This window comes from Cucurbita pepo, chromosome LG20 (genome assembly GCF_002806865.2).
Source record: "Cucurbita pepo subsp. pepo cultivar mu-cu-16 chromosome LG20, ASM280686v2, whole genome shotgun sequence".
Taxonomy (NCBI): domain Eukaryota; kingdom Viridiplantae; phylum Streptophyta; class Magnoliopsida; order Cucurbitales; family Cucurbitaceae; genus Cucurbita; species Cucurbita pepo.
In genome coordinates, this window is record NC_036657.1 from 6,551,121 (window position 1) to 6,578,740 (window position 27,620).

A 27,620-nucleotide genomic window follows, 5' to 3' on the forward strand; every position below is an offset into this window, starting at 1 on the left:
GTTGGAGAAAGAACCAAACATTTATTATAAGGGTGCGAAAACCTCTTCCTAGCAAACGTGTTTTAAACCGTGAGACTAACAACGATACTTAACGGGGGAAATTGACAATATCTACTAGCGGTGGACTTGTATTGTTACAAATTATATCAGAGTCTGACACCGGAAGGTGCACCAGCGAGGACACTAACTCCCAAAAAGGTGGATTACGAAATCTCATATCGGTTGAAGAAGGGAACAAGTCATTTCTTACAAGAGGAACGAAAGATTCGTTATAAAAGTGTGGAAACCTCTCCTTATAAACGCTTCTTTTTAAAATCGCAAGATTGACGACAATACGTAACCGATTGTTACAACAAATACAAAAACGGGTCTCAAAAATGGGATCGGACCCATTGGTAGGAGTAACAGGGGTAGAGAGAGGGAGAGAGATATTGTATAAAAATACAAAGTAGGTTGAGTGTGATTAGGTTTTGATGCATACACTTCCCGCCTTTCTCGCCCAAATCTGATTCCCATTCCTCTGTTTATTCTTCTGTTTATTCTTCTCCTATTCCCTCTTTCTGTCCAAACTCTAGTCAAAATTTAACCCCAATCCAACCCCCACCCCATACCCTCCTTTTTATAACATCTTCCCCACTTCAATCTCTCATAATCCCACCTCCATTCATTTCCTCTCTGTAGCTCTCTGTTTCTCTCTGTTTCTCGCTACCTCCATGGATACCCAGCGCACCCCTGTTCTAACTTCCCCTTATTTCTTGCAATCAAAGGTCAGATTCCGCCTCTGTTCTTCATTTCTTCCTTGTTTCTTTGGTGGGTATTCGCCAGATTTTTGAAATCAGTCTCTGATTTTGAGATTTTGTTTTTGGCAGAACATTGATGAGCTCCGGCATTCGCTTCTCTGCACAACTATGGAGCTGGAACAGACCAGAATCGCAGCTCAGGAGGAGCTGAAGAACAGAGATGATCAAGTTTTATACCTCAAGAATCTGTTGAATCAAGCCATTAGAGACAGAGATGAAGCCATTGATAAATCCAATAAGCTTCTTCTCCAAAATCTCTTCTTCCATCCTCCTCCGACGACAATTGACGACGACCCCACAACCAGAGGATCCGATTCCGACGAGAGTATTGTTTCCGTTTCATCTCCCGTTCCTCCGCCGTTGGAAATCACCGATTGGCTCCCGGAAAAGCCATTGCCGGAAAAGGGTAAGCTCTTACAAGCCGTCATGAAGGCTGGTCCTCTTCTCCAGACGCTCCTCCTCGCCGGACCACTTCCTCAGTGGAGACATCCGCCGCCGCCCCTTGAATCTCTCCACTTACCGCCGATTCCAATCCCACTCCCTACACCGCCGCCGCCGCCGCCGTCGCTTGCCACTAATTGTGGGAGTATCAACAAAAAGAGAGCTATTTCTCTGTGCGTGGAATCGGATTCCCCATCAGCAACCAAATTCCAGAGGCTCGTTTTCCACTGACTTTCAAAAACCCAATTAAATTAATCCCCACTAATACATAATTTCATATAAATAGCACCAAGAACTTGAAATTACAAACAAAAAAAAATTATTCGTGCTTCATTTTCGAGTCGATTTGAGAATAGTTCGACTAGTTTGATACTTATATTCAGGAACGAGGTTCGAATTTCTACCTTCCCGAGATTGTAATAGTAAGTGATAGTTTATTAGTGTGCGAGTTTTAAGAGAGATTGAGGGTGTGGAGAGTGGTTAGCATAGGGTCCTACGAATCAGAATGAGGATATTTGGTGGTGTGTGATTTTGTATGGATTTGTATATCAAAAGATTTAGAAGAAGATTGATTATATTAATTTAATCTCTTTTATGCTTTTTAATTAATTGACCAATTACTTTAATTCTAGCTTTGATTATTTTAAGAATTTAGAAAGTCGAGATTTAGAAAATTTTCATCCGAGCTAAGTTTAGGTTCGAAAATTCTAGGAGTGTTCATATCGTTCATAATTCGAACAAGCTAGACTACTCAACCCAAACTATTCCGATTATGTTGAGTTAGATTTTTTTTCGGTTTGGGTTGAGTTAAATTTTTGGAAAATTGAAAATTTTGATTCAGTTTGCGGTTGAAATTTGTCGAGTCAACCTGAGTGACTCGAAAATAAGGTTATAACTCAATCCTACCATTGTTTTTTTTTTTTTTTTGAAGTAGAATAGTTAACGTTTGTGGTTGACTCGACCCAACTCAACCCTACCCTACTTAAAATATTAAAGATTTGTAACTGATGTTAGTGATATGTTGTGACTTATAAATGTTTGATATTTTAACTTTATGAGAATATGATTATTAACTCTGTTCTGATTATTTGGGTTACCAACTCAACCAACCCAAAATTTCAAATGGGATAAAAAATAAATTCAATCCAACTCAACTCGTGTACACCCTTAGCAAACTCTGCCTCCAAACATGTAAGAGTCAACCGATGGAAAAAGGGTTAATTATGGTTTTTAATATGTTCCGAGTTCATGAATTTTTAATTTTGTGTTTAATAAACTTTTGATTTTTTTATTAAAAAAAAAAAAAAAAAAAACTAGACGTATCAGTCGCAAAATTTAAAGATACGTACTATTAGATATCGAATTCCATTTTATTTAATAGATTAGTTAATTTAAAAAATTCCAAATATAATTACTTTTAAAATTTAATAACTTAAATATTTGAAATTTTGGAAAAAATGAAAGATATTGAAAGGGAGACAAAGTCTTAACTAAATGACTCGACCTGGTTCGAAACTCTCAACGTCTAAGGAGTAAAGAGTTTTATCTTTTTTGTTATGTTAAGACGAATACTTTAAAGTGGGCGAATAATGGGTCGATTTAGATGTCATTATCGTATCTTATTAGACAAAGAGATGTCTATGGCCCATTTGCTTTCTTGATTAAGAGTGTTAAGGACATTTGGGCTCAACACAACTTCTAATCCTACCTATAGTAATTGGAAAACGACCATCTTTTTTATGATTGGATTTGAATGTGACTTGATGATCCTGGTGAGAATACGTGAAGAACTTAAAGTTCTTGCCCAATAAACCAAGATTTGGTTTGTGCATACACATGGGTTCGGAGATTAGGTTTCTATGTTCGATTTCAACACATGGGGTCTCGTCATTCTCATGCATCTCTTGCGACATAGTTAGGTTACTTACTCCCCTTGCGAGGTCACCTAACATACAATTTCTCAAAGCAAAACATGTTTAACTACTTGGCAAAGGAGAATTACATAAATGAACTGAGATCACATGTAAATGAGAACCTTAATAATCGAAAAAAAAAAAAGAAGGAAGGAAGTTGTCCCATATTAGTAACGTTGAGAAGTGGAGAGTTAGACTTCACTGTAAAAGAGAGATCCATTGGTTCCTTTCATCCTACTTGAGCGATTCGAAGCCAGGCAAACAATATATTTTATGACGGCTCTAAGCCGACATTTCGGTTAATTCGGCTTGGGTCTTATACGCTCGGACCCTATCCTATTAATTTCAACTCTTTGGAAGTGTTTAAAGTTAGTATGATTAGTTTAAATTATTTTATGCAAAATTAGGTTTAGTAAATATAAATTATTTTATCTGAGCCAATTGTCATAGTAGAATTCTAATTTATGATTGTCAGTGTTCTTAGGTAGAATTAAATTTCAACCGTGATAAATCAAATAGAGACCTTGAGCGTATTCATAGTAAAAGTTCTCTCATCCATGAAGCCTTTTGTATTCCCTCGTCGCAGTTGAACCTCGAGAGTCGGAGTAAACTAAACTGTGAACGTCAACGTGCACCTATTCGACCAGCTAAATCCATGGGGTACATATACGAGCCCGCCTAGGTTCTTGAATTGTCACAGCCATAAGAGAAGGCTCATCAGAGCACGTGGTGAGCGAGGGGGTGTGCCTAGAGAAGAATCGAAGGAAGGAGAGAGAAATTGGAAAAAAACCAACAAGTGGTCCATAAGAAGAAGCCCACGCGTCAGCCTTGGACTCGGATTCGAATTTGGGTAAGGTCCAGTACCCATGAGGCGCAGCCCAGTTGCCACAAATCACGCACCCAAATTGTTAGTGACTTCACTCAATTTTGAAACCACATGTGCTCTTGACCTGCATACCCGACTCGACCCGATGATGTGACCCGCACCTCTCCGCTTCGACTTGACCCAACTCTGCTTGGCTCGGTGGCTTCCTCGGTGCATTTGGCTCGATTTGATTGTTTTGGGCTCCGTTTTTGCTATGTGGTTCTTAAGTTGATTTTGACATAATTGGAAGCAATCGAGGATAACCACTATTTGGTCAATTTAAATTATTTTAGCCAAAAACCGAGTTAATCGACAGTGTTAGATAAAGCGAATTGCATGTTATACCTTAACCGATGTTGTAGGTCCTCATAGGTTGATTTAGATTGCAAAGAATAGTTTCGAACTAGCATAAAGTATAAGTTAATAACCCTGGTTTAGACGAGTAAGTGACTTCACTCTGACTTAGTTAGACAACTTGTGTAATGTATGATGATGTGTGTCTTGTGGCCCCTACACGCGTCATGATTATGATTCTTAGCAGGTGCGATGTGATGCAATGCTATATTATGTTATGTCATGTTATAAATTATGTTATGCAGTGTTATGTCATGTTATATATTGTGATAATGTATAATGCATAAACCTCCTTATACCACGCCATTTAAACTATGTTAGCACGATTACTCCATGCTTATGAGTCATGAGGAAGCCATATAGGTTAACGATAAAAGATATGACAATTACTATGTACGTATGTTTCAGTGGAATTTTGACTTGTATCATAAACTTATGTCGTGATTTTAAGATATGAGAACCTCAATATTTTCCCATTATGATTAGTACAGACACGTACCTTACGATATCTATGTCCGCCATGATATTATGTGAGGTCTTTCCTTCTGTGACAAGCATTCGCTAGCGTGACGAGCCAAGTCCATAGGGTACATATATGCTATGCTCTTCGTAACAATATCGTTATAATAAATTTATTATGAATATTTAAGTTCATGTCTGCAAAATCATATATAATTTGCTATATTTGCAAATTCTTAAAAAAGAATAGCTCAAACCGGAAAACAATATATGGTTGAGATCTAAAAACCGAACCGATCGGTTCTATGATTGGTTGGATATTGGTTTGGTTCAATGTTCGGAAAAGAAGAAATTTCTACATTTTATATAGCAGCTTTCCCCATCCTATGCTCTTTCACTCTCTCGCTCACAGTTGACTGCGCGACCTCTCTCTCCGGGTAATCTTCCTCCCATATTTCAGAAGTTTTTATCTCTTTGATCTATACCCTAGGGTTCTTCAAACCTTCGTTTTTTTGTGTCAAATTTCATATGAATTGACCGTGTAAATGTAGGAATTGCGTGATCTGTGGTATTGATAGGATCATATATTGATGTTTCTTCACTACTGCGCTTTTGCAGCAATGGCCAGAAACCTAGTTCCATTTCTGGTGCTACTTTTTTGGATTTCGATCTGCCAAGCTGCTAGCATTTTTCAGCCGATCTCAGATTCACATCGAAATGCGGCTCTGGAGCTCTTCCGGCCTACTGATGGAGTATTCGGAAGGTACTAGGAAATTTTGTGTTTATTTATTTATTTTCTCTTTGAGTTCGGTAGATTTCGCGCAAAAGACGTGGCCGTCAAGTTCTTCGACATGGCCTCTTTGGAAAAATGGTTCTAATCTCCCCTCTTTGCTTTCTTGTGATTTCTATCGTGTGAGAGCAGTAACATTCTGTTTCGGATCTGAGAGTTGTTTTTCTTTTTAATATAAATTCGACCATCAATATTTTTTTTACATCAACAAGCTACTTTTCCATTACGACGTCTGTATTTTTAACCAAATTGCCTTTCATTATAGCTTTGTGAAGGAGGTTTCATTTGTGATGCAATTAACAAGCCCTAAAGGAAACCTCTTAAGGTCTTAATTTATGGATTCTGACAAACTTTTCAAGTACAACGTGTTGAGTTTTCTCTAAATTGAAAGGCCTCCTTCAACCTCAACGTGCAAAACTTGGGAAGAGGGAGACTAGTTAATTCTTTCAATGGAAATTTGTTCCCTTGCAGACGATATTCGAATTAGTTTCAAGAACATGATACAATCTGAATATAGTGACGTGTTATTCTCTAAAAATTCAGGATGCATGCACGATAGGCACCCAACAGTTTTTATACTCATATATTTGAATGTATTTGCACTGTATATCGATTTTTTGTTACAACTCTGGGAGTTTTATTGCTTCAAATTTGAACACAGCATGTTGAATTTTTTTCGAATAGTAAGGCCTCCTTCAGCCTTGATTTGGAAATCTTGGGAAGATGAAACTAGTTTTTTTGAATGGAAATTTACTGCCATGTTTATGTTATACGAAATAGGTTCGTGGATATAATACGATTTGAATATCATGGCATGTAATTCTCTAAAAGTTTAGGATGAATGCATAGGAGGAACACAGCAATTATAACATATTAGTTCATACATACATGCATGTTACGTTCATTACATGTTTACATTTTAAATTAATTGGTAAATAAATATAAAATATAAAACATTTATGAGATATTTGTTGAAAATAATTATAGATTTCTAATGTAAATTATTATTACTAGGGTTTTGAACTCTCACAGAATTATTGTTGTAATTTTTCTTGTAGAATAGCGCTTTTGAATTGGTGGTTTTGGTCCTGGTTTTGTTTATGTTCTTTTTTTCCATGAGCATTATTATGTTTGGTCTCCAGTTGTACCCTTGTTTTTCCTATTCTTCTTAGTTTTGTTTTTCCTCTTATCAGCTTGGAAGAGACACATGAAGCATTAAGAACATTTGACATTCTTGGAATTCAAGAGAAGCCTGATATTAGTGCTGCCACTTGCAAGTCTGTATCAGAGGCTCTTGGTTCATCTGCAGCTCTAAAGGATCTGTTTTATGCTCTGAGAGTTAACGATGCTTTGAAATGTGAAATTAAGGAGGAAATATATGAGGTATTCTTATATTCTTGGTGCTCTGTTTCTAAGCGCTTGTTTGAGATTTCTTAATCTTTTTTAGATACTACGTTGCAAATTAATTTTTTTATAAAAAAAATCATTTCTATTGTTTTTTAAGTTTTAAAACATTTTGTAAAAGATTCTTTTTTGGAGGGGGGGATAAGAAACAAGACTTGTATTATTGACAAAAGCTACAAAAGGAGGATGATATATCCCCACTAAGTTAAGGGGAATACAAAAAAGATACTCAATCAACCAAATATGCATCATATCATGATTACAAATATTGTTTTGACAAGGGATGCTATAAAACACACCGAATCCCCGAAATCATCAAAATAACTCTCATCCCCTTGAAATACTCTTTGCTNATATTGTTTTGACAAGGGATGCTATAAAACACACCGAATCCCCTAAATCATCAAAATAAATCTCATCCCCTTGAAATACTCTTTGCATCTTTCAATTCAAAGCCTCCAAAGACGGGTTGCCACTGTATTAGACTATGGAGTTCTAGCATGGCCTTTGAAGATTGGAATAACAAGAAGTTGAAGTAGAACTTCAAGGCCTACTAGTGAAGCATCACATGACATCAGATTCAGAATAGGACTGTGCAACAATACATGAAAGAAAAGGCAGGAGAAGAATAACTGGGCTGGATCCTCCAAATCTGATTTGCACGTAACAGACCAGTTTGGGGAGAGTAAGGCATGAGCAAACCTCTTTTGAATCATGCAACTAGTATTCACTTTTTCAAAGGAAAAAATCCAAAGGAAATCCTTCACCTCTCAAGGGTTTTAGCTTCCCATATCGAACTTACAAAAAGGTGACTGAGATTGGCATGCTTTTCTCATTGAGGTTGGGAAACATCGATTGGGAAAGTCTCACTGCCACACATGGAGTATATCCTTTTATCTTGAGGATACCAGCNGACTGAGATTGGCATGCTTTTCTCATTGAGGTTGGGAAACATCAATTGGGAAAGTCTCACTGCCACACATGGAGTATATCCTTTTATCTTGAGGATACCAGTGAGGGAAGCCCATTGTTCAATCTGTAAGGTTCCTTCTAAAATTGAGATCCCATCCTTATGAGATTGCAGACCTTAAATGGTATATAAGGCGACCTTTTGCATTTTGGTTTATTCTTTAATACATTAATTTATAAATATATTAGATTGTAATCAAATATTACTTTGACATTGAATGTTTAGATGATATGAAAAGTTAACATAGTAAAGCACTAAAAAATACATGAAAATGACAAAGTATTGCTACTGTTTTTTTGCTACTTTTTTTTGTAAAAACCGTCCTGTCAAATACTATTTTATGCTGAAAATTATTTATTGTTTCTTTTTATTTCTACATGACTTCCAAACAAGTCTTATGTGATTGATGGTAATGCACGTTCATGACTTGTGATTATTTCTTTTCATTTTTTGAAGAGCATTACTTCAAGACTTAGAACTGTTCTAAATGATGCGCGGTCGCTGCTTGACTTCTACTACTCTATAGGAAGCTTATTACATCTAAAGGTAAAATTCTTTTCACAATCCAGACTCAATCTGCCATGTAGGTAACCATGTTCCATTTCTTATTTATTTTATGGTGATTCAAGATTCAAATAGAAACTGTATACAAATATATTATTTCTCAGTTTTTATTATCTGGTGAATGATGTGACAAGAAGATTTGCAAATTCTTAAAGGAATAGATCCTCAATTCCTTTTTGATATTTGAATTTAGTAAGTTCCTTTCATACTTGCAGGAACAAAGTTCTGGAGTTGATCTATCACTTAAGGATGCTGATGTTATTTTTCAATCGATCAAGGTTAGATTATTCAGCATTTGAAAAATGGAGTATGTGTATATATGGTCCTAGAATCTAGTTTCCATTCGAGGCTTATATTTTTCTTTTCATTATCTCATGGGAGGTTGCTTCTCGCTAAAAATGAAAAAAAACTGCATGAACTCTGTAGATCAGATTGCAAATTATTAGAATGCAAATATCATAGAGAAATCACATGTAGATAGTTGATCGGGTTACCTTTTTTCTACCAAGAACATGAATAGTGCTTTGTGATAGATATCCATATTNCTTTTTTCTACCAAGAACATGAATAGTGCTTTGTGATAGATATGCATATTAATTATCCTTTTGTCTACTTCGGGCATAATTTGCAGGCGTTGAGCCAGAGTGATGGAAGGTGGCGCTATAGTTCTAATAATCCTGAGTCTAGTACTTATGCTGCTGGTACTAATTCATCCATAATTCTTCACCTATTATAGTTAAAAAATTCTTTTGACATTCTTGTTTGTATACGATTGTAAATTGTGATAATTGATAAAGTCACTCTTCACCGCTTCAGAGAAGTTTCTAGTTTTCTCATGGTATTAGCATTCCTGTTTGTTCAAGAAAAGACTAACAGTACTTATTTGAATTGAATAAAAAACAAAAGCATAAACATTTATTTAATAAATGTAATTGTCATCTAAGTCACAATCCTAACTTCAAAGGAGCTTTTAAGAAAACAGGCATTCTAGAAATGAAGTGTACTTTAATGCGTGTTTGAAGTTTTGGTGGAAACCCTATATGAAGTATAGTTGCAAAGGAGTAATAACTCTGTTCCATGAAGTAAAATCTTAAACATCATTAATATAATGAAGTGTACTTTAATGCGTGTTTGAAGTTTTGGTGGAAACCCTATATGAAGTATAGTTGCTAAGGAGTAATAACTCTGTTCCATGAAGTTTAATCTTAAACATCATTAATATAATGAATCATTATAATTTATAAGCTTCAACACAATTGGCAACAACAAACATTTCTCTTTTCTTGATTGTTTAACAAGTGGGACGTGTGTTTGTTGATTACCTTACTATTGGTTTTTTGGAGGTATGCATGTGCTCTAGGCTAAAGATTTTAAGGATGTATGTCCTATCCAACTTTGCAACTTATATGGAAATTGAGATTCTTTCTCTCTCTCTCTCCTGCAAATTTCTTGTTTCTCACAAAAAATTAAAAAAAGAATTTAATAACTTCTAAAAGTTCGCTAAAATGAGATTTGTAGGAACTTAGATTACGAAGAATTGCACATCTTTTTTATATCATGCTAGATTATCATTCTTTAGGTGATAAGTTAACATTCTACAATCTCTTTATATCATGTTTTTCTTCTTTGTCTAGATGGCTTAAACTTTGCAACTTACATTATATAGCTGTTATTCTCTATAGGATTGGCACTTGAAGCCCTTGCTGGTGTTATATCATTAGCATCATCTGATATTGATCAAAATATGGTATTTTTACTTTTTTTCCTTGTATTTTCGTTAAGCTCAGAAACTTTACATTCCTTTCTTGTGAAGAACTTGTGTACTTCTGTTTTTATTAGTGTGGCTGCTTGTGCGATTATAGGTATTATTGACGTTTAATTTTCATACATCAAAGAATATGTAAAACATAATAATGGTTTATGTTTTGTACACTAAATGTGATTATATTGTCANTGTTTTTATTAGTGTGGCTGCTTGTGCGATTATAGGTATTATTAAACTAGACGTTTAATTTTCATACATCAAAGAATATGTACAACATAATAATGGTTTATGTTTTGTACACTAAATGTGATTATATTGTCAAGAGAAGAATAATACATGCACTTTCTCCTTGTCCTTTACACCTCTTATCTCGCCAACACCCCAATCCTTGAACCATTGCCACGTTAATGGATTTGAAGTTGGAACTTCATTAAGTGATTCATCAACATTCACCAAAAAAACATTTTCCATGGTCGTCACAAAGCATAGAGAGGTAGACAAGCCCTTGTGGATCTCCTTATCTGGTCAACGACCACCTATAAATTAACGAGACATCCTCTCTCTTTCATCTTTTCAAAGAACAAAAAAATAAAGGTTGCTTCATTGAAGAGCCTAACCAGAGAAGGTATAACAAAAATGGTGATTGAATTGGGTTTGGTCACTCTATCGAGTGGATTAGAAGAAAGGAAGAGTTTCTAAAGGAGGAAAAAGATCCAAAAATGACTTGGGAAGTCTATCATGGAAAGTAATTCGTTTGGCTTTTGGTCTCTGGTAATTATCCCAAAAAGATTAAAATTACCAGTGGCGCATGCCCTACTAGTGGTTTATCACCAGTGGCTGCTGGCTTTAATTTGGTGCCCTCAAATGTGATTTGTGGTCTCTCTGCAGTCCCACTATGAAGAGGACCTTGGAGAGACATTCTCTGATTAAAAGGTGTTATTTTGCCTTTTAGAGTCGGTTTTCTTCTGGGCATTGGTCTTGACACTAAAATTTTTAGAACAGATGGAAGGGAAATGAATATCTTTTGATGACCTTCGCTAGCCTCTTCATACTATCTATAAATAGGATTCTTTTTCTTAGAACTCTTGGACACATTTGTACAACCTATAGAACAGATACTGCTCAAGGAAGGTCGTTAATAATAAATTCTTTTTCATTACTAAAGTCTGTGGATCCCCTCGAGTACTTCTTGGGACCTCAACATCCTTCAGTATAATCTAAAATGTTTTGGAGATTTAACATTATAAAATCTTACTGCCCTTGCTTTCAACCACCTTCATGATAAATGGATGTAGACGTGTGATTATTCTGCGAATTTCAATGTTGAAGCCATTTTCTCATAATTTAGAAAAGAAGCTTCCATTCTTGACCCTATTACATGCAATTGGGAATCCCTAGGAAGAGCTTTATGGAACCATAGTTTTGTAGTTTTAAGATTTGGTAGCTGAGCTTGAAAGGGAGAGAGTAGAATTATTTCTGAATCTTATTTGGAACCTCTCACCCTCGTAATTCTTTTTACAATGAGATTGTTTCTTAGAAAAAGAAAAGAAAAGAAAAAAATGTGGCTAGTTAGTTGTTTATTTCTGTGTTGACTAGCAATGTTCGTTAAAGTTTAAATTTTAGCCGCTTGGAAATCATTTTGCAATTTCATGACTCCTAGACATTGAGAAGATGCTGGATCCTGATTCCCCAGTCTGTAGTATGATTTTTGCTGGTTTTAATTTTGTAGTCAGACCAATTCTTCACTTCTACTATGTGACTTATCGAAGTGATTTCGAAATACATTTGAAGAAACTAGTTACTTCCTCATTCAAAGTCTTAGTCACTGGCATGTTCTCACACTCCTGTTTGCTGTTATGGCTATAAACTCTGCGTCAATATTTTTATTTATCATGTTCTTATTCTAATTCCACTGCTTATTGTCAGTTTCAAAATTGTAGTTATTTTAGCCTGCCACTCTCATAATTGTACATNTTTTTTTTTTTTTTTTTTTTTTTTTTTTTTTTTTTTTTTTTTTTTTTTTTTTTTTTTTTTGTAGATTGGTACTGTAAAGAATGATATACTGAAACTTTTCGACAGTATTGAGAAATATGGTAAGCTTTGGCCTTTATCATTTGGGCGTGGATTTTATTTGTTTATTTGTTTATTTAATTAAAGAGCTTGTGCAATTTGTCACCTCCATCTTGAATTCGTTCTTCTTCCATTTGATTTTGGAGTATGGGTGGATGGCCCAAGTCTGTTCGATGTGCTTGTCTAGTACAAAATTGGAAGCACCATTGACGAGCATTGAATCTAGCCTTTTCTACTACCTCCATTTGATTTGTAGACTTATCTTGGAAAACTCTATATTTTCTTTCCTTTTCAGTTCCCATGAAATAGCTTTTGTAAAATTTTCCATTCAACCATGCAATCATTGTGTTCCTTTTGAAACTAACCCAGTCTGTTTTCCGTGTATTCTATCTAGTTGAAGCACGAAACGCCCAATGTTCATTTACTAATTTCATTACCTACTTTCTTCAAGAAAAATGAAAGAATAAAACAAAAACAAAACCGTCAGAATCAGAGGAAAGCATGAAAAATTTATTTCAAGAGATTATGGCCCCACCAACAATAGAAGCTATCAAAACACAAATTATTTCAAGAAAGTGTCGCTATTCTTGGTGGTAAAAAAACAGAGGAAGGTCATAAAAAAGACAAGAATATGGACCCAAAGAACAACATTATAATGATCCAAAATCTAGAATTCTCTCAAAGCTCCATTACACCCATAAAATATTCAAGGTTTTCTGTCTAGGTTTTTAATCCAAAACCTCTTCAGCCGTTGATGTGGTAACATCGCGACTGAATGTTCTATTCTGGAAGTTAGTAGGCCTTGTTTGTAGTGATAGTAATTTTAATTAGATGTTTTTATGATCCTGCAGGAGCTCAATTGCATATTTTCTCTACGTTGTTTGCATGAACTCCACATCCTTTATTATTATTTTTTTGTGGATATTTTGCTATGCTTTGATGTGCAGATATTCTTGTAGTTAGAGGGAGAAGGTATGGGTGTTAAAGAGATTGCTGACAAAATAACTTGTGATTAAATTGAACTTTGCGTATTAAGTCGTCCAAGCGTTTGAAGTCTATGGTAATTTTGAACTGAAAGTATTTTTTTATGAATTTCTTAACTTTCATTGAGGAAAAAAAAAAAAGAAAAAAAAGAAAAACTACAAGGGAATACATAAATAAAGACCATGAAAAGGGAAGAAACTATAAAAAGGGCCTCCAATCGAGTAACTTAAAGGATCATTACAAAAAGACTTCACGATTGCAGCCATAGAGACATAGAACCTTAGGAGGGAATAAACATCACTTGAAGTTCTCACGAGCCCATTAAAGATTCTATTGTTCATTTCCTCCCAAAGGTCCCGCCAAACATTTGAGCATTTGACATCCCTGGTAATTTGAAAAAATGAGAGTACGAATTATAGTTAGGAAGAATTGGTCTTATGGAAAGGAAAATGATAATTATGTCAGGTACTGTTTTCTTCAAATTTCAATTGTTGTAGAACCCATTAACATTCTCTTCCCTTACAGTTTCTACTGCACATTTGGAGGAAGTTGATATTCCAAATTGAAAACTTCTCATTCCATTCTTAATATTTGAACTGTTTTTGTTCTTTACTAACAACTCCAAGTAGGTAATTTGTTGAAGTCTTTATCTTGTAGATGATGGAGCTTTATATTTCGAGGAAAAAGTTATTGATGCATATGAACATCATGGGCCTCTTGCAACTACATCCTCAGTTGTTCGAGGGTTGACAGCATTTACTGCTGCTACTTCTGGAAGCTTAAATGTGAGTGGAGATAGAAATTTTCAATTTGGTTTCATAATATAATATATAACAATTTGGTTTCCTTTTGTAGCTTCCTGGGGATACAATTTTTGGTTTGGCAAAATTCTTCCTTGGCATTGGAATTCCTGGTGATGCTAAAGACTTATTCAACCAAGTAGACTCCTTGGCTCGCTTGGAGACAAATAGGCAAGTATTTTATTGATAGTGACGACTAGACCTTCTTTTATTTATTGCTTAAGGCCTTGGAATGTCTTATTTCCTCATTTTTTGTATATTTTATTATGTATATATATTGTTTACTATTTAGAAAAAACAAATTCAAGAAATTTTGAATGGCTAGATCGTAAACCTAAAGCTTTCAATGGCCTTTTGCATTTGCAACAACTCTTATCCGGTGTTTGGTTGATGAAGCAAGTTTGTACTTTTGGGGATGTCATTTAGGGTTGCTGTGTGAAAAGTGTGGTTAGGAAAAAGTCAAACAACTGTTAAAGGGGATTGAAAGGAGTTCTTCTGATCTTGGGCTATATTTTGTTTTTAAGCTTCCACATCGATTGCATTATGAAAGTAGTTCTGTAATTACTTTCTTATATTTATTTTTATTAATGTTGATTGGAATGCACTTTTTTGATNATCGATTACATTATGAAAGTAGTTCTGTAATTACTTTCTTATATTTATTTTTATTAATGTTGATTGGAGTGCACTTTTTTGATTTCCTCAACTCTAGGCTACCTTATCTCATCTTTTCTTACCTTTTTTTTCCCCTTATGAAATTTTAGTTCTTATTAAAAAAAAGGGAGTTTGTTTGACTATTTTANGCACTTTTTTGATTTCCTCAACTCTAGGCTACCTTATCTCATCTTTTCTTACCTATTTTTTTCCCCTTATGAAATTTTAGTTCTTATTAAAAAAAAGGGAGTTTGACTATTTTTTTCTTTTTATTGTTTCCCAAGAAAACAGAGGAAAATATATGATTCTCTTAATATCAATTGGAAGATTAAATAGTATGTGGGGTAGACTGGAACTATTAGTTTACTCAGATAAAATTCAATAGTTGGTTATTCTTTTCTGTCTATCCATTTTAATTGGGTGCCCTTTTTGAATATTTGTTTCAACGTAGAAGGGGAAAACTGTCGTGTTGTAGTTTCTATAACTCCATTATTTTTATTGAAGGCTTATTTCTTTTTTATGGTTAGAGCCTCTCATGAATTTCCTTGAGAATTGTGCATCTTGTTTTGAACTGAGCTGTTGGATATTTGAATTTTTACAACAGGATTGGGTTTCTTGTTTCACCACTTGGAGTACTCTCTCCTTTACATGATAAACTTGTTTCTTAGATTATTATGGCATTGTTTTTCTCACTTCAATTCTTTATTCCTGCCACAGGGTTTCTATTCCGTTGATTTTATCTCTTCCAGCGACCGTTCTTTCATTAACGAAGGAAGACCAACTGAAGGTTCATTCTTCTACCAAACATACTTTCATTACCATAGCATCTTCTAGCAGTTATTTTCGTAATTACTTGTTTGTTCACAATGGTTTATGCAGTCTGGGTTTTTTTTTTTTTTTTTTCCAAATCGTGAGTATAATGTAGAAGTTGGTTTAGAGCTATGTTATGGTCTTGATAGTTGAAATGGTGTATTCATTGTAATTTTACAAGCACAGTATCGGTATCAAATTCAGCATAAAGAGTTCAGCATTAAAGGAGGTGCATTGTTAGTGCTGTTTGCTACTGGTTTTTTTTTGTACTTGTAACTTTCTAAGTGGAAGTTTGTTTCATGAAAAATAATCGGGGAATGAATAAAGATATGATTTAATGGAGAAAATAAAGACCTAAATTAAACTAAATTTTATAAATTTGGTTAAAAATTAGTTTTGGTCTTTGAACTTTCATGGGAGTAACAGTTTTGTTATTGAACTGTGGTTTGTAATAATTTAGTCTTTGTACTCTCAGTTTTGCAATAATTCAATTATCTTCTGGGTGATGTATGCTCTTTTATGTCTTCAAGCTTGAGTTCACTGCATGCAGATGGTCTATGTTGGTTTATCTGGTGTTCTTAAACAACGTCCTTTACATATTAAATCTTCATTTTGTTAATTGGCTCTCCATCTGCACTAGTGATAACTTTTTTATTCCCTTTTCATCTAAGAGCCTTTTGTACAAAGTCATTGGTAGATTTATAATAACGTTAAATGTTATCAGGTTGGAGTGAATACTGTGCTTGGTTCAGTTGCACCTCCTTTAACTGTGAAGATAGTAAGAGCTTTTCTCTCTGGTTCGAAAGAGACATCCGTTATTGAGGGCCAGGTCTGTTAGTTAATATTCTTCATATTTGCTTCGTTCTAATTTAATTTTATCAACTGAAAGCTTTCCATTTCATCCAAATGTTTGTTTAATGATAAGTTAGCTTTAGATTATTTATTTATTTTTTATTATTTTTTTCCTGGAATTATAGGAACTCAAGTATTATCCTCAGACTGGTTTACATATCTTGGATGCTTTCCCCAAGACCTTTGATGTTGGAAACTACGTGTTCGTCTTTGAGGTGCGCTTCAATTTTTTGTATCATTTTATTTAGCACATGGTTTCAGAGTTTGTCCCACGATATGTTGAAAATGTTCTCTACCCCTTTTCTAGATTGCTCTTCATGATTCAGAGCATTTGGATATTTATGCCACCGGGGGGCAGATACAAGTGCCAATATATATCTCAGGAGTTGTCAAAATTGAGAATGCAGAGATTGCGGTTCTTGATAGCGATCTAGGGAGCATTGAGACCCAAAAGAAGTAAACATTATTATTATTATTTTTACTGCTTATGTTTTCAAAATGGTTATTGATTTAATTATGGAGTCCTTTGAACGCTTTTGATTGCCTTTTATATTATTAATTGTGCAAGTAAACAGAGATAATTTGTCATTTTGGATTCATCCAGGCTTGATTTAGTTGGTGAGAGTGCTATTTCATTGGCAGCAAACCACCTGCAGAAATTGCGTCTATCATTTCAACTGACCACACCACAAGGACATGGTTTTATGCCGCATCAGGTATGTAATTGTGTCTCATCGTTCCCTCATCATTTTCTTTCTGTTTTGACAAGTTTGCTTCGTTGCAGGCTTTTCTCAAGCTGAGGCATGAAAGTGGCGTTGAGCATACCTTTGTCGTTAAAGGCTCTGGCAAAAAATTTGAAACAATTCTAGTTAAGTTTGTTGAATCCATTCTCCTTATTTTGATGCAACATCCTGCCATTTTGCCATTATTGAGAGCTATAAATGGTACTGCTGCTTGTTAAAAAACAATGCAACACAATACACTTAGTGGATCACAATATGTTGTCCAAAAGTGGTTTCCTTTTGAATCTAACTGAGGTTCACCATAGGTGATTGCACAAATATAGAACATCTGGTGCATTCAACTGGCTCTGACAATTTGCTTTTGGGTGCAATTAAGCTTCTTAATGAACTTGTTCAATCTTTATGCCTCTGAATAGTAGTATGGTGGACAAAATATAAACGTTTTGAAGATCATGAGAATAGAAAACGTTAAGTTGACATTTGCATGTGCCAACTAGTTCCTATAGTTGAGAAGCTGATGAACCAAGTAAAATTATAATTTTGCTCATGTTTGGACTCTTTTTTATCAATAGGACTTTCTTGGGTTGGTTGAGAAGTTTTTCTATCTCTCGGGTCGATATGACATTCAGTTAACTGTTGGTGATGCCATCATGGTAATTTCAGTTTCTTCTTTTAGTTTCACTTGTTAAAATTTACTATGGAAACATTAAGTAGCCTGGTTTTTCCATTCTTTAGGAGAATTCTTTCTTACGGGCTATTGGTCATATTGACTTGGATCTACCTGAGGCACCAGAGAAAGCTCCTCGTCCACCTCCACAGCCTGTCGATCCTTACACACGCTATGGACCGAAAGCTGAAATCACTCACATCTTCAGGGCTCCAGAAAAGAGACCAGCTAAGGAGCTTTCTCTTATCTTTTTGGGTCTCACGTTCTTGCCATTCCTTGTGTTTCTGGTTGGGGTGAGTTCTTTTAATTCAATTATATGATTTTTCTGGAGTACCAATCGAGTATCCACCACTAATCGACCCTTGATAACACATCGAGCTTACCTTTGTTCATATGTCCATAGCTATTGCGAATGGGTGTGAATCTAAAGAACTTCCCGACATCAACAGTACCTGCCACCTTCGCCTTTCTCTTCCATCTTGGCATTGCAGCAGTTATCTTGCTTTACACGCTCTTCTGGTTAAAGGTAGGTGCCATATTAATGGTAGTTTATGTGAACTTTATTTCAAAATTGCTTATGGAATTATCATTCTCTTTACACAGTTGGACCTGTTTACAACATTGAAAGCACTGGGCATCTTGGGAGTTTTCTTGGTATTTGTGGGACACAGGACCCTTTCCCACCTTGCTTCAACTTCAGCCAAGTTGAAATCTGCCTGAGCTCTTCGGTGGTTCTCATTTTTAACTTCTAGGAAAAATTTTGCTTTCGCAGAGTAATTATAGGAACTCTTTTTATATTTATGGTTCAGTCCAGGGATTTTGTACACACTGCGATTAGCTTTAACTATACAGAATGTTGAGCACCCTCCTGCATGCTGCATCAGGGATATCTATCTATAATATATGAAAGNGATTAGCTTTAACTATACAGAATGTTGAGCACCCTCCTGCATGGTGCATCAGGGATATCTATCTATAATATATGAAAAAACTGTGGAGGGTACAAAAACATTTTGCACAAATTAATTTTGCAGAAAAACTACGCCAATCGCAAGATAACAATAGTAATAATTACAACAGTGACATTTTTATGTTTTGATAATATTTTCATTATATTTTGTTGGTCTTTTTATGATAAAACTCTAGTGTCAATTCACTCTCATGGTGTAGCAAACTCATAGACATAAAATTATTGATGGAAACTTCGTATCTTGTGGTGAGCTTTTGTATATTAGTTGTTTTTTTTTGAAAAAGAGAAACTGAAGTAGGCTGGGTTGAGTTGGAGAAATACCTTAGACTCTCGGTTGTGTTGGGTAATTATTTTTCTTAATGTTTTTAATAATCTTAAATTCTCTTAAACTTAATTTATCTACAAAGAAATTTTTGAAATTTTGAGAGTTACAAAAAAACATCACTAATTGATAACTAACTGATTGAATAAAAAGAAGAATCTACCACTAATTGATAACTAATTGATTGAATAAAAAGAAGAATCTACTCGAAGTGGGGATAATTAATTTTAGCTAAACTAGACCTAATTTAACTAATTGATTAGAATGTACTGTAAATGGGGACAATTAGCTAAAGCAGCTAAAGCAGCATGCTACAAACTGATTACAAAAGAGGGGAAATTGACCACATCCAAATATTAAGATATGTTCAACAAGTGGAGGAATGCTAAGGTATGTTCAACACGTGGAGGAATGCTGGGTAAAAGTTGGTTAGGTAAGCTTCAACCATTGCAATATAAAGGATTAGTAAATCAAATAAATAATAGTAAATGAGTTCATTCGAAAATAAATGAATTGGTTATTGTAGAATATTATTCTCGTCAAGCTTAAACCTAACTAAAAAAATAAAGGTTCAGACAATTTCATCTTCCCCTTCACCGAATTATCTACATGAAGAAATTTTAGAAATTACGGAATACATTTTGAGAAACCTTAAGCTGATATTAGTTAAAATAAAAATTGAATTGAGTGATTTAATTCACTTACTAAAAATTGAATTATTGGGAGTTAATTTACACGCAAAGTCAACTCTATATATTTTTTAATAATTTTAAAAGTGAGGCGGGTGAGAATCTAATTTGATAACTTTGAGAAACAACTTTCCATAATTAAAATAAAGATATCTTGAATTTAATTTTGTAGTCCAAAAAATTAATTTGATTTTCTTTTATAGCAAAAAGTTAACAAGTTACCATATAAATGAGGGCATAATAGGAAGATAAATTTTTTGAAAATGTACTTTTTTACTCCTAATTTTCAGAATTATATTTATTTGGACCAGCTCATGATTTTTGAAAATGTAATTTTTTTATATTGACATGACATTTTAAATTAAAAATAAAATAACATAATTTCTCCCTTTTTCACTTTTCACTTTTTGATTGTGTTCGGTAGCTCAACCAGAGCCTGCATAGGTATCACCACAACTGATTGAGTTAGATCGAGTTGGAACATTTGTTAGTCTTAATTCAATTATTCAAATCGTAATTTTTTCAACCAAAACAATTAAACTAACCTAATTCAGCCGTAAATTTTTTGAATTGGGTTGGTTCGATTTGGGTCACTTATATAAAATTTATTTTTTTAATAAAAATATAATGTTCGTTCATATAACATTTATTCAAGCACATAACATTCACTTATTATTATAGGTCATAAGTTACATATCATTTGGGTGATAATTAATTCGAGTTTGCTTTGATCAAATGTTCATATATTTAGTTTCACGTAATCTAATTTCACATGCGATATTCTTCCATTTAGCCGACAATACTTAATTTTCTTCAAATTAGTCCTAAACAGTGCTAAATATTTAAAATCCCTCTAAAATTATGGTCCGAAAAAAACTAAATTAATTAAATTTGACTACAACTTTTTTTTCCTAAAAAAGGAAGCCTATAATTTGTAAAAGCTTATAATCTTATCTTTTATAGTGAGAGGATTTTTTTTTTCATACTCAAACCAATATTTTCTTTATACTTTAAATTTGATCGAATTAAACATTAATTTCAAATTATTAAAAAAAGGAAAAGAAAATTGGATTTTTGGAAGATTTGATAATTAAAAAATATCCAAATTCAGGCTGCCACACGATTGGACAAGCCATGTGGGAGAGAGAAAAGGTTAAAACATTAGCCACGTCATGCTTCCGTCTGTATTTGGTAAGCATGACAATGATTTGTGTTGGAGGATGGAAGTCTCACATCCGCTAATTTAGGGAATGATCATGGGTTTATAAGTGAAGAATGCTGACTGCATTGTGACGAGACCTTTTGGGAAAGCCTAAAGCAAAACCATGAGAGCTTATACTCAAAGTGGACAATATCATACCATTGTAGAGAGTCGTGTTCGTCTAACATTAATTTGAAGAGAATTATTAAGGGATTTACCCAATAATTTCTTGGCTGAAAATTGCAATTTAAACCCAAAGTTGCCTGAGATATTGTTTGTTCTACAAAGGTTTGGCAAAATTTGTTTATGGAACAAAACCATTTGACGTTTTACGATGAGTTTCTCTTTCTTTAGCTATCGATTACGGTTGCTTCTTGTTCCAACCAAATTGTATCAATATTACTGAAAGAGTTCATGAAAAAATCGTAAATAATTAGATAAAAACAGTCGTCGAAGGAAGAAGTAAAGAAACGAGAAGAAAAGAAGTTTGAGCTTGTGAATCTTCAAGTAGGAGAAGTGGTTCATGAGAATCGGTCCAACTCGATTTAGTTGGAGGTCCCATTCGATTTGGTAGGATATGACTAAACTCAATAAGAGTAAGTTTTTTAGGTCATAAATTATTAACCCAATACAGCTATAACATAAATGGTAAATTGTTAAATTGTTTGGAACAAAGTCAAAATTGTCCTAGAGGTCGTATACACCAACGACAACATGTGGATGTTACCTGTTTAAACTTAATTGCTAATCGTTAATTATATAGTAGGGTCTGACCTTAATTGCTAATGGTTAATTATATTATAAGATCACACCTTAATTGTTAATTAAATTACAGGGTTGTATTCAAATTGTTGATGGAGATTATGAGTTTAAGATATGTAGATAAAACAATTATGCAGTCGCACCTCACCTTGTATAAAAAAATTTATTTGTGTTTAAAGGAATAATTTAATTGAACTTAAATATTATAATCTGATTGTATAAGCTATTCTATTCAAACGAGCTACTAAATCGAACCCAGATATTAAGATATGTTCAAATGAGTCGCGTTCAAACCAAAGATAAGATCACTACATTAAATAAAGTGGGGTTGATAGAATGTGGAAAATAATTTAATAAAATGATGGTGTAAAAAGATAACGGTGGTATTGAATTAAAACATCATTCAAATATATATATATGATTCACATGGTTCGTGACAAAGGTGTAGTGGAGTTCGAGATTGTGGACAATATTGAGTTAAGAGTCTTGAAATATATTCTTTTGAATTTTTTTTTTTAATTAAAAATAAGGTCGCTACTGCATGCATGTCATGTTTATTATGCACAAAAAAGTTCATTTGGAATATAATGATGTCGTGAACTTAAAAATTATTTTTAAATAAAATAAATATTAATGAAAAAGGCAAAAAACGAAACGATAATAAGGTCAAAGCAATGAAAAAAATACCATGAGCTAACCCGAAGGTTTCAATTTAAAACAGAAATGCAACTACTCTAGTTTGGGTTTCATGACCTACACAATAAGAAGCATGTGACTTAAGTATTTAAAAATGCTCGATAAGTAGCACTATTGGGGTTAGGAAATGCAAACCAAAACATTCATGATGGGATCTACTTTATGCACGGCCCACGCATTCGCGCATGGATCCACCAGACGGGCGTATACTTACCCTATGAGCTTGCTCTTCAGCTAATGCACATATACATTGCCAGAACCACAGAGGGAAGGGAGCTCCGATAATATGATGGTAAAATATAGATATCGTATTGTACGCATCCGTACTCATCGTAACAAGGAAGTACCACGATGCATATAACATACAATATGCATGAGATTCCTAAGCATCAATTTATTACCTACGTGTGATGCAAGTACCCCAATATATGTGACATACAACATGCATGAAATCCCATAACATCAATTTATGACATACGTACGATGCATCATACAACATTGATAAATATAACGTAATCATTCAGTGACACACCTCATAACACAGCATAACTGGTATCACATCATATCTGACATTATAATATAAACATAACTTTGCATATATCAAACAATTATAAAATTAAGACACACGTTAGAGTCATATGGCACACTTAGTTTATACAGACAACAAATCTTGCAACCAACCAACAGTAAAACCACTTACCCCTCGTTGGCATAAGTAGAAGCCACTACATTCACTTGATGCTCATTTAAAGCGGTTCCTTGAAATCTAATTCTCCATAAAAAAATAAAAAAAATCCGACAATCATAACATAGAATTCTACGGTAAAAATTGTATTCACATAAAATAATCTAAACTTAGTTTTAAATAATTAAATTGACTAAAAAGTAAATATACAAACGTTAAACTCGAGTAAAAAATGCAACCCCAAGGGTAAAAATGGTAGGAAAGAAAATGTATTATTCATAAATTGGAAACCACCTTTCTTATTTTTATTTATTATTGAGATCTTTTTTAAAAGTTTAAATTTATTTTACTATTAATATTCAATTACTAATAATTTTTCTACTAACAATAGAACAATTAAAATCTTTAAAACTTACCAATTCCAATAAAAATACACTCAATTAATTTAATCTATTAAAAATAGACAAAAATCTATTTTTTTCAACTGTTTTTTTTTTTAAAATAAAATTCATTAAACAATTAAATTTAAAATAATAATTGCAATACCCAATGAAATAAAGTTGTAATAAATTAGATACATTGGACTGGTGGAGATATAAATAAATAAATATGTATTTTTATTTATTTAAAAATCACTTCCTAAGTTAGCCAAATAATATTATAATTAAATCAAACCATACTCATAAACCCGTGCTACTATAAGACAAATTTACTCCATTTTTCTATTCACGTGTTGAATCCAAGTCCTAATACTCCCAAATTCCTTTACTTTTACTTTTCTTTTTTTATCTTTCTATTTTTCACGAGTTAGACACAGGGTAGTGTGTACAATAAATGACCTTTAAGAGTGTGTATGCGTCTACTAGCAGTGAGCTTGAGCTACCCAACCCGACTCCAACTGTTTCTATCTTACGTTTGAACTGATCCACTGTCAACTTGAGCATAATTACCCTAATTTTTTTATATTTATGTTTTTTCAACCCCTCGACTTAAACCGACACCCAAGAGTTGTTTTTTCAACCTCTCGACTTGAATCGACCCCCACAGTCCATAGTTCAAAAAATACGACACACAGAACCCTATGAAAATTTTAAAGAAAAAAAAGAAAGTTAAAAAAAAAAAGGATCATATTGAGATGTTAATTTATATTTAAAGATGAATTCATTGACTTAACAGTAATCCCTATGCACAAGGTAACTACCGAAACAAAATCCATTAAATCCCCGCTTAATCCACTCCAAATAAAGCAATTTAGAATGAAATTTAAACTAAAACTCAAACTATTTAATCTCCCTTTTTCCCTTTTCTCCACCAAAACTTCAATCATTTCTTAGAAAATTCCGCCCAAATCAAAAAGAAAAAAACCCAGTTCATAGATCCAGAAATGGGTGCAGAAACACCCACGAACAGGGGAGCCGACGCCGGCCGGGGCGGCGGATTGCTCCAATTCGCTTTGCACGTCTTAAAAGGCCGGTGGTTCACTGTCTTTGCCACATTTCTGATCATGGCCGGCGCCGGCGCCACTTATCTCTTCGGCGTCTACTCGAAACAGATAAAATCCACGCTCGGATACGACCAGACGACACTAAATCTGATGGGTTTTTTCAAGGATCTCGGAGCCAATGTCGGTGTACTCTCCGGCTTAGTGGCGGAGGTGACACCGACATGGTTCGTCCTCCTCCTCGGCTCCGTAAAAAAAAAAGGATCATATTGAGATGTTAATTTATATTTAAAGATGAATTCATTGACTTAACAGTAATCCCTATGCACAAGGTAACTACCGAAACAAAATCCATTAAATCCCCGCTTAATCCACTCCAAATAAAGCAATTTAGAATGAAATTTAAACTAAAACTCAAACTATTTAATCTCCCTTTTTCCCTTTTCTCCACCAAAACTTCAATCATTTCTTAGAAAATTCCGCCCAAATCAAAAAGAAAAAAACCCAGTTCATAGATCCAGAAATGGGTGCAGAAACACCCACGAACAGGGGAGCCGACGCCGGCCGGGGCGGCGGATTGCTCCAATTCGCTTTGCACGTCTTAAAAGGCCGGTGGTTCACTGTCTTTGCCACATTTCTGATCATGGCCGGCGCCGGCGCCACTTATCTCTTCGGCGTCTACTCGAAACAGATAAAATCCACGCTCGGATACGACCAGACGACACTAAATCTGATGGGTTTTTTCAAGGATCTCGGAGCCAATGTCGGTGTACTCTCCGGCTTAGTGGCGGAGGTGACACCGACATGGTTCGTCCTCCTCCTCGGCTCCGCCTTGAACTTCACCGGCTACTTTATGATCTGGCTCGCCGTCACTGGCCGGATCGCAAAACCCAAAGTCTGGCAAATGTGTCTTTACATCTGCGTTGGCGCAAATTCTCAAAACTTCGCCAATACCGGCGCGTTGGTCACTTGCATCCAGAATTTCCCCGAGAGCCGTGGCGCTATGATGGGCCTTTTAAAGGGCTTCACAGGGCTGAGCGGCGCTATTCTTACAGAGATTTATTTAGCCGTTTACGGCGAGGATGCCACCGCGTTGATCCTTCTAATTGCGTGGCTTCCGGCAGCTCTCTCCGTCGTGTTCATTTTCAATATCCGAAAGCTCAAGGCGGAGAGACAGCCAAACGAGACAAGGGTTTTTTACCATTTCCTTTATATCTCAATTGGGTTGGCGATTTTCATTATGCTTATGAATATTATTCAGAAGAAAGTGGAATTTAATCATACGGCTTATGCGTTAAGCGCCACCGTAATTTGTGCTCTGCTTTTCCTTCCTCTGTTCATCGTGATTAGAGAAGAGCTTCATATTTGGAATTCCAAGATCAACCCACCAATTCCAATCGAAAACCCAATAGAACCCAAAATTTNGGGTTGGCGATTTTCATTATGCTTATGAATATTATTCAGAAGAAAGTGGAATTTAATCATACGGCTTATGCGTTAAGCGCCACCGTAATTTGTGCTCTGCTTTTCCTTCCTCTGTTCATCGTGATTAGAGAAGAGCTTCATATTTGGAATTCCAAGATCAACCCACCAATTCCAATCGAAAACCCAATAGAACCCAAAATTTCCATAGAAGAATCAAAGGAAATCAAGAACAATCCAGACCCAAAACCATACCCACCGCCGCCGTCCTGTTTCTCCAGCATTTGCAGCAAACCAGCAAGAGGCGACGATTACACAATCCTCCAAGCCCTTCTCAGCATCGACATGATGGTGCTTTTCATCGCGACATTCTGCGGCCTCGGCACAAGCTTAACCGCCGTCGACAATTTGGGGCAGATCGGAGAATCCCTCGGCTACCCATTAAAAACAGTAAAATCCTTCGTTTCATTAGTAAGCATATGGAATTACTTCGGCAGAGTATTCTCCGGCTTCGTCTCCGAAACCCTTCTCGCAAAATTCAAATTCCCAAGACCTTTAATGATGACATTGGTTCTTCTTCTATCTTGCATTGGCCAACTCCTAATCGCCTTCCCAATTCCCGGCTCCGTCTACATTGCATCGATCATCATCGGATTCTCCTTCGGCGCGCAGCTTCCGTTACTTTTCGCCATAATTTCCGAGCTCTTCGGGCTTAAATATTTCTCCACTCTGTTCAATTGCGGCCAAATCGCAAGCCCGTTGGGGTCGTATATTCTGAACGTGAAGGTCGCCGGAATGATGTACGATGCGGAGGCGTTGAAGCAGCTGAAGGAGATGGGGATGGACAGGGCGGCGGTGAAGGAATTGACCTGCATTGGGAAGCGGTGTTACAGGAAATCGTTTACGTTAATGGCGATTGTGACGTTTGTTGGGGCTCTGGTTTCGCTGGTTTTGGTGATGAGGACGAGGGAGTTTTACAGAGGAGATATTTACAAGAGGTTCAGAGAGGAAGTGAAGCAGGAGACGAGTGCGGGAGAGGCTGCCGCTGTGGAATCTAAGTGAGATTCTTTTAAATGGGCTTTTGTTCCAATGGGCCGGCCCAACAGTTAGAACTAAGAATCCGTCCTTTTTTTTGTTTTTTTTTTTTATATATATAAAAAGATTTTTAAGTACGGTTTGGTGTAGTTTTAAGTATTTTTTTTTTGTTGTAGTTTATTGTAAGAGTATTTGCAATATAAAATTAAAAAAATTTGTTTGTCGAATGTAAATTAAATTAAAATTAGTACTAAATTAATAAAATTAGGTCCACTTATGAACCAGACACCTCGTACATGAATTAATCATTTCACCTACGGTCCAACCAATCGGAAGAGAATCAATAGATTCATTTTTGGGAGGGATTCATCCTTTCCAAATGCGTTAAATGGCTTTTTTTGGGAGCGATTCATCCTCTCAAACCCAATAGATTGCTTTTTGGGAGCGATTCATCCTCTCAAACCCAATAGATTGCTTTTTGGGAGCGATTCA

The 27,620-nt window shown here is 35.0% G+C and overlaps 3 protein-coding genes and 1 long non-coding RNA gene across 6 annotated transcripts; all 4 read left to right on the forward strand.

Annotated features, from left to right (window-relative positions):
* The first annotated feature begins 653 nt into the window (after positions 1-653).
* Positions 654-1,560, forward strand: LOC111783474 (arp2/3 complex-activating protein rickA-like). Its single transcript, XM_023664405.1, has 2 exons — positions 654-767; positions 870-1,560. Exons 1-2 carry the CDS (start codon positions 714-716, stop codon positions 1,470-1,472), a joined length of 657 nt encoding a protein of 218 aa, XP_023520173.1. The 5' UTR covers positions 654-713; the 3' UTR covers positions 1,473-1,560.
* A 3,617-nt stretch (positions 1,561-5,177) lies between these two features.
* Positions 5,178-18,947, forward strand: LOC111782915 (dolichyl-diphosphooligosaccharide--protein glycosyltransferase subunit 2-like). 2 transcript variants are annotated; one of them, XR_002813232.1, is made up of 21 exons: positions 5,178-5,269; positions 5,451-5,595; positions 6,816-7,005; positions 8,453-8,542; positions 8,776-8,838; positions 9,192-9,261; positions 10,243-10,307; positions 12,364-12,418; positions 14,037-14,164; positions 14,235-14,350; positions 15,551-15,620; positions 16,368-16,472; positions 16,621-16,710; positions 16,803-16,951; positions 17,100-17,211; positions 17,280-17,363; positions 17,811-17,891; positions 17,974-18,198; positions 18,309-18,431; positions 18,509-18,760; positions 18,840-18,947. XR_002813232.1 is itself a non-coding variant. In XM_023663759.1 (20 exons), the coding sequence occupies exons 2-20, from the start codon at positions 5,453-5,455 to the stop codon at positions 18,623-18,625; spliced, it is 2,076 nt and encodes a 691-aa protein (XP_023519527.1). In that variant the 5' UTR covers positions 5,178-5,269; positions 5,451-5,452; the 3' UTR covers positions 18,626-18,815. The 2 variants fall into 2 exon arrangements, 1 of the variants encoding a protein (XP_023519527.1); XM_023663759.1 differs by lacking the exon at positions 18,840-18,947 and having other exon boundaries at positions 18,509-18,815.
* LOC111782917 lies at positions 10,314-11,876 on the forward strand. Its single transcript, XR_002813233.1, has 2 exons — positions 10,314-10,422; positions 10,550-11,876. It is a non-coding gene; the product is annotated as an uncharacterized LOC111782917 (long non-coding RNA).
* A 6,032-nt stretch (positions 18,948-24,979) lies between the features above and the next one.
* Positions 24,980-27,331, forward strand: LOC111782582 (protein NUCLEAR FUSION DEFECTIVE 4-like). 2 transcript variants are annotated; one of them, XM_023663357.1, is made up of 2 exons: positions 24,980-26,098; positions 26,287-27,331. In XM_023663357.1, the coding sequence occupies exons 1-2, from the start codon at positions 25,195-25,197 to the stop codon at positions 27,153-27,155; spliced, it is 1,773 nt and encodes a 590-aa protein (XP_023519125.1). In that variant the 5' UTR covers positions 24,980-25,194; the 3' UTR covers positions 27,156-27,331. The 2 variants fall into 2 exon arrangements, with proteins under 2 accessions (XP_023519125.1, XP_023519124.1); XM_023663356.1 differs by having other exon boundaries at positions 24,981-25,895; positions 26,099-27,329.
* Positions 27,332-27,620: the final 289 nt, after the last annotated feature.

What these genes read in the sequence shown, in the direction of transcription:
- LOC111783474 (XM_023664405.1), top strand. Translation starts at nt 714, where the DNA reads ATGGATACCCAGCGCACCCCTGTTCTAACTTCCCCTTATTTCTTGCAA. An exon ending in CTTATTTCTTGCAATCAAAG is followed by an intron (nt 768 to 869) that starts GTCAGATTCCGC and finishes TGTTTTTGGCAG; the next exon opens with AACATTGATGAGCTCCGGCA.
- LOC111782915 (XM_023663759.1), top strand. Translation starts at nt 5,453, where the DNA reads ATGGCCAGAAACCTAGTTCCATTTCTGGTGCTACTTTTTTGGATTTCG. An exon ending in TTAAGGAGGAAATATATGAG is followed by an intron (nt 7,006 to 8,452) that starts GTATTCTTATAT and finishes CATTTTTTGAAG; the next exon opens with AGCATTACTTCAAGACTTAG. An exon ending in CGACAGTATTGAGAAATATG is followed by an intron (nt 12,419 to 14,036) that starts GTAAGCTTTGGC and finishes TTTATCTTGTAG; the next exon opens with ATGATGGAGCTTTATATTTC.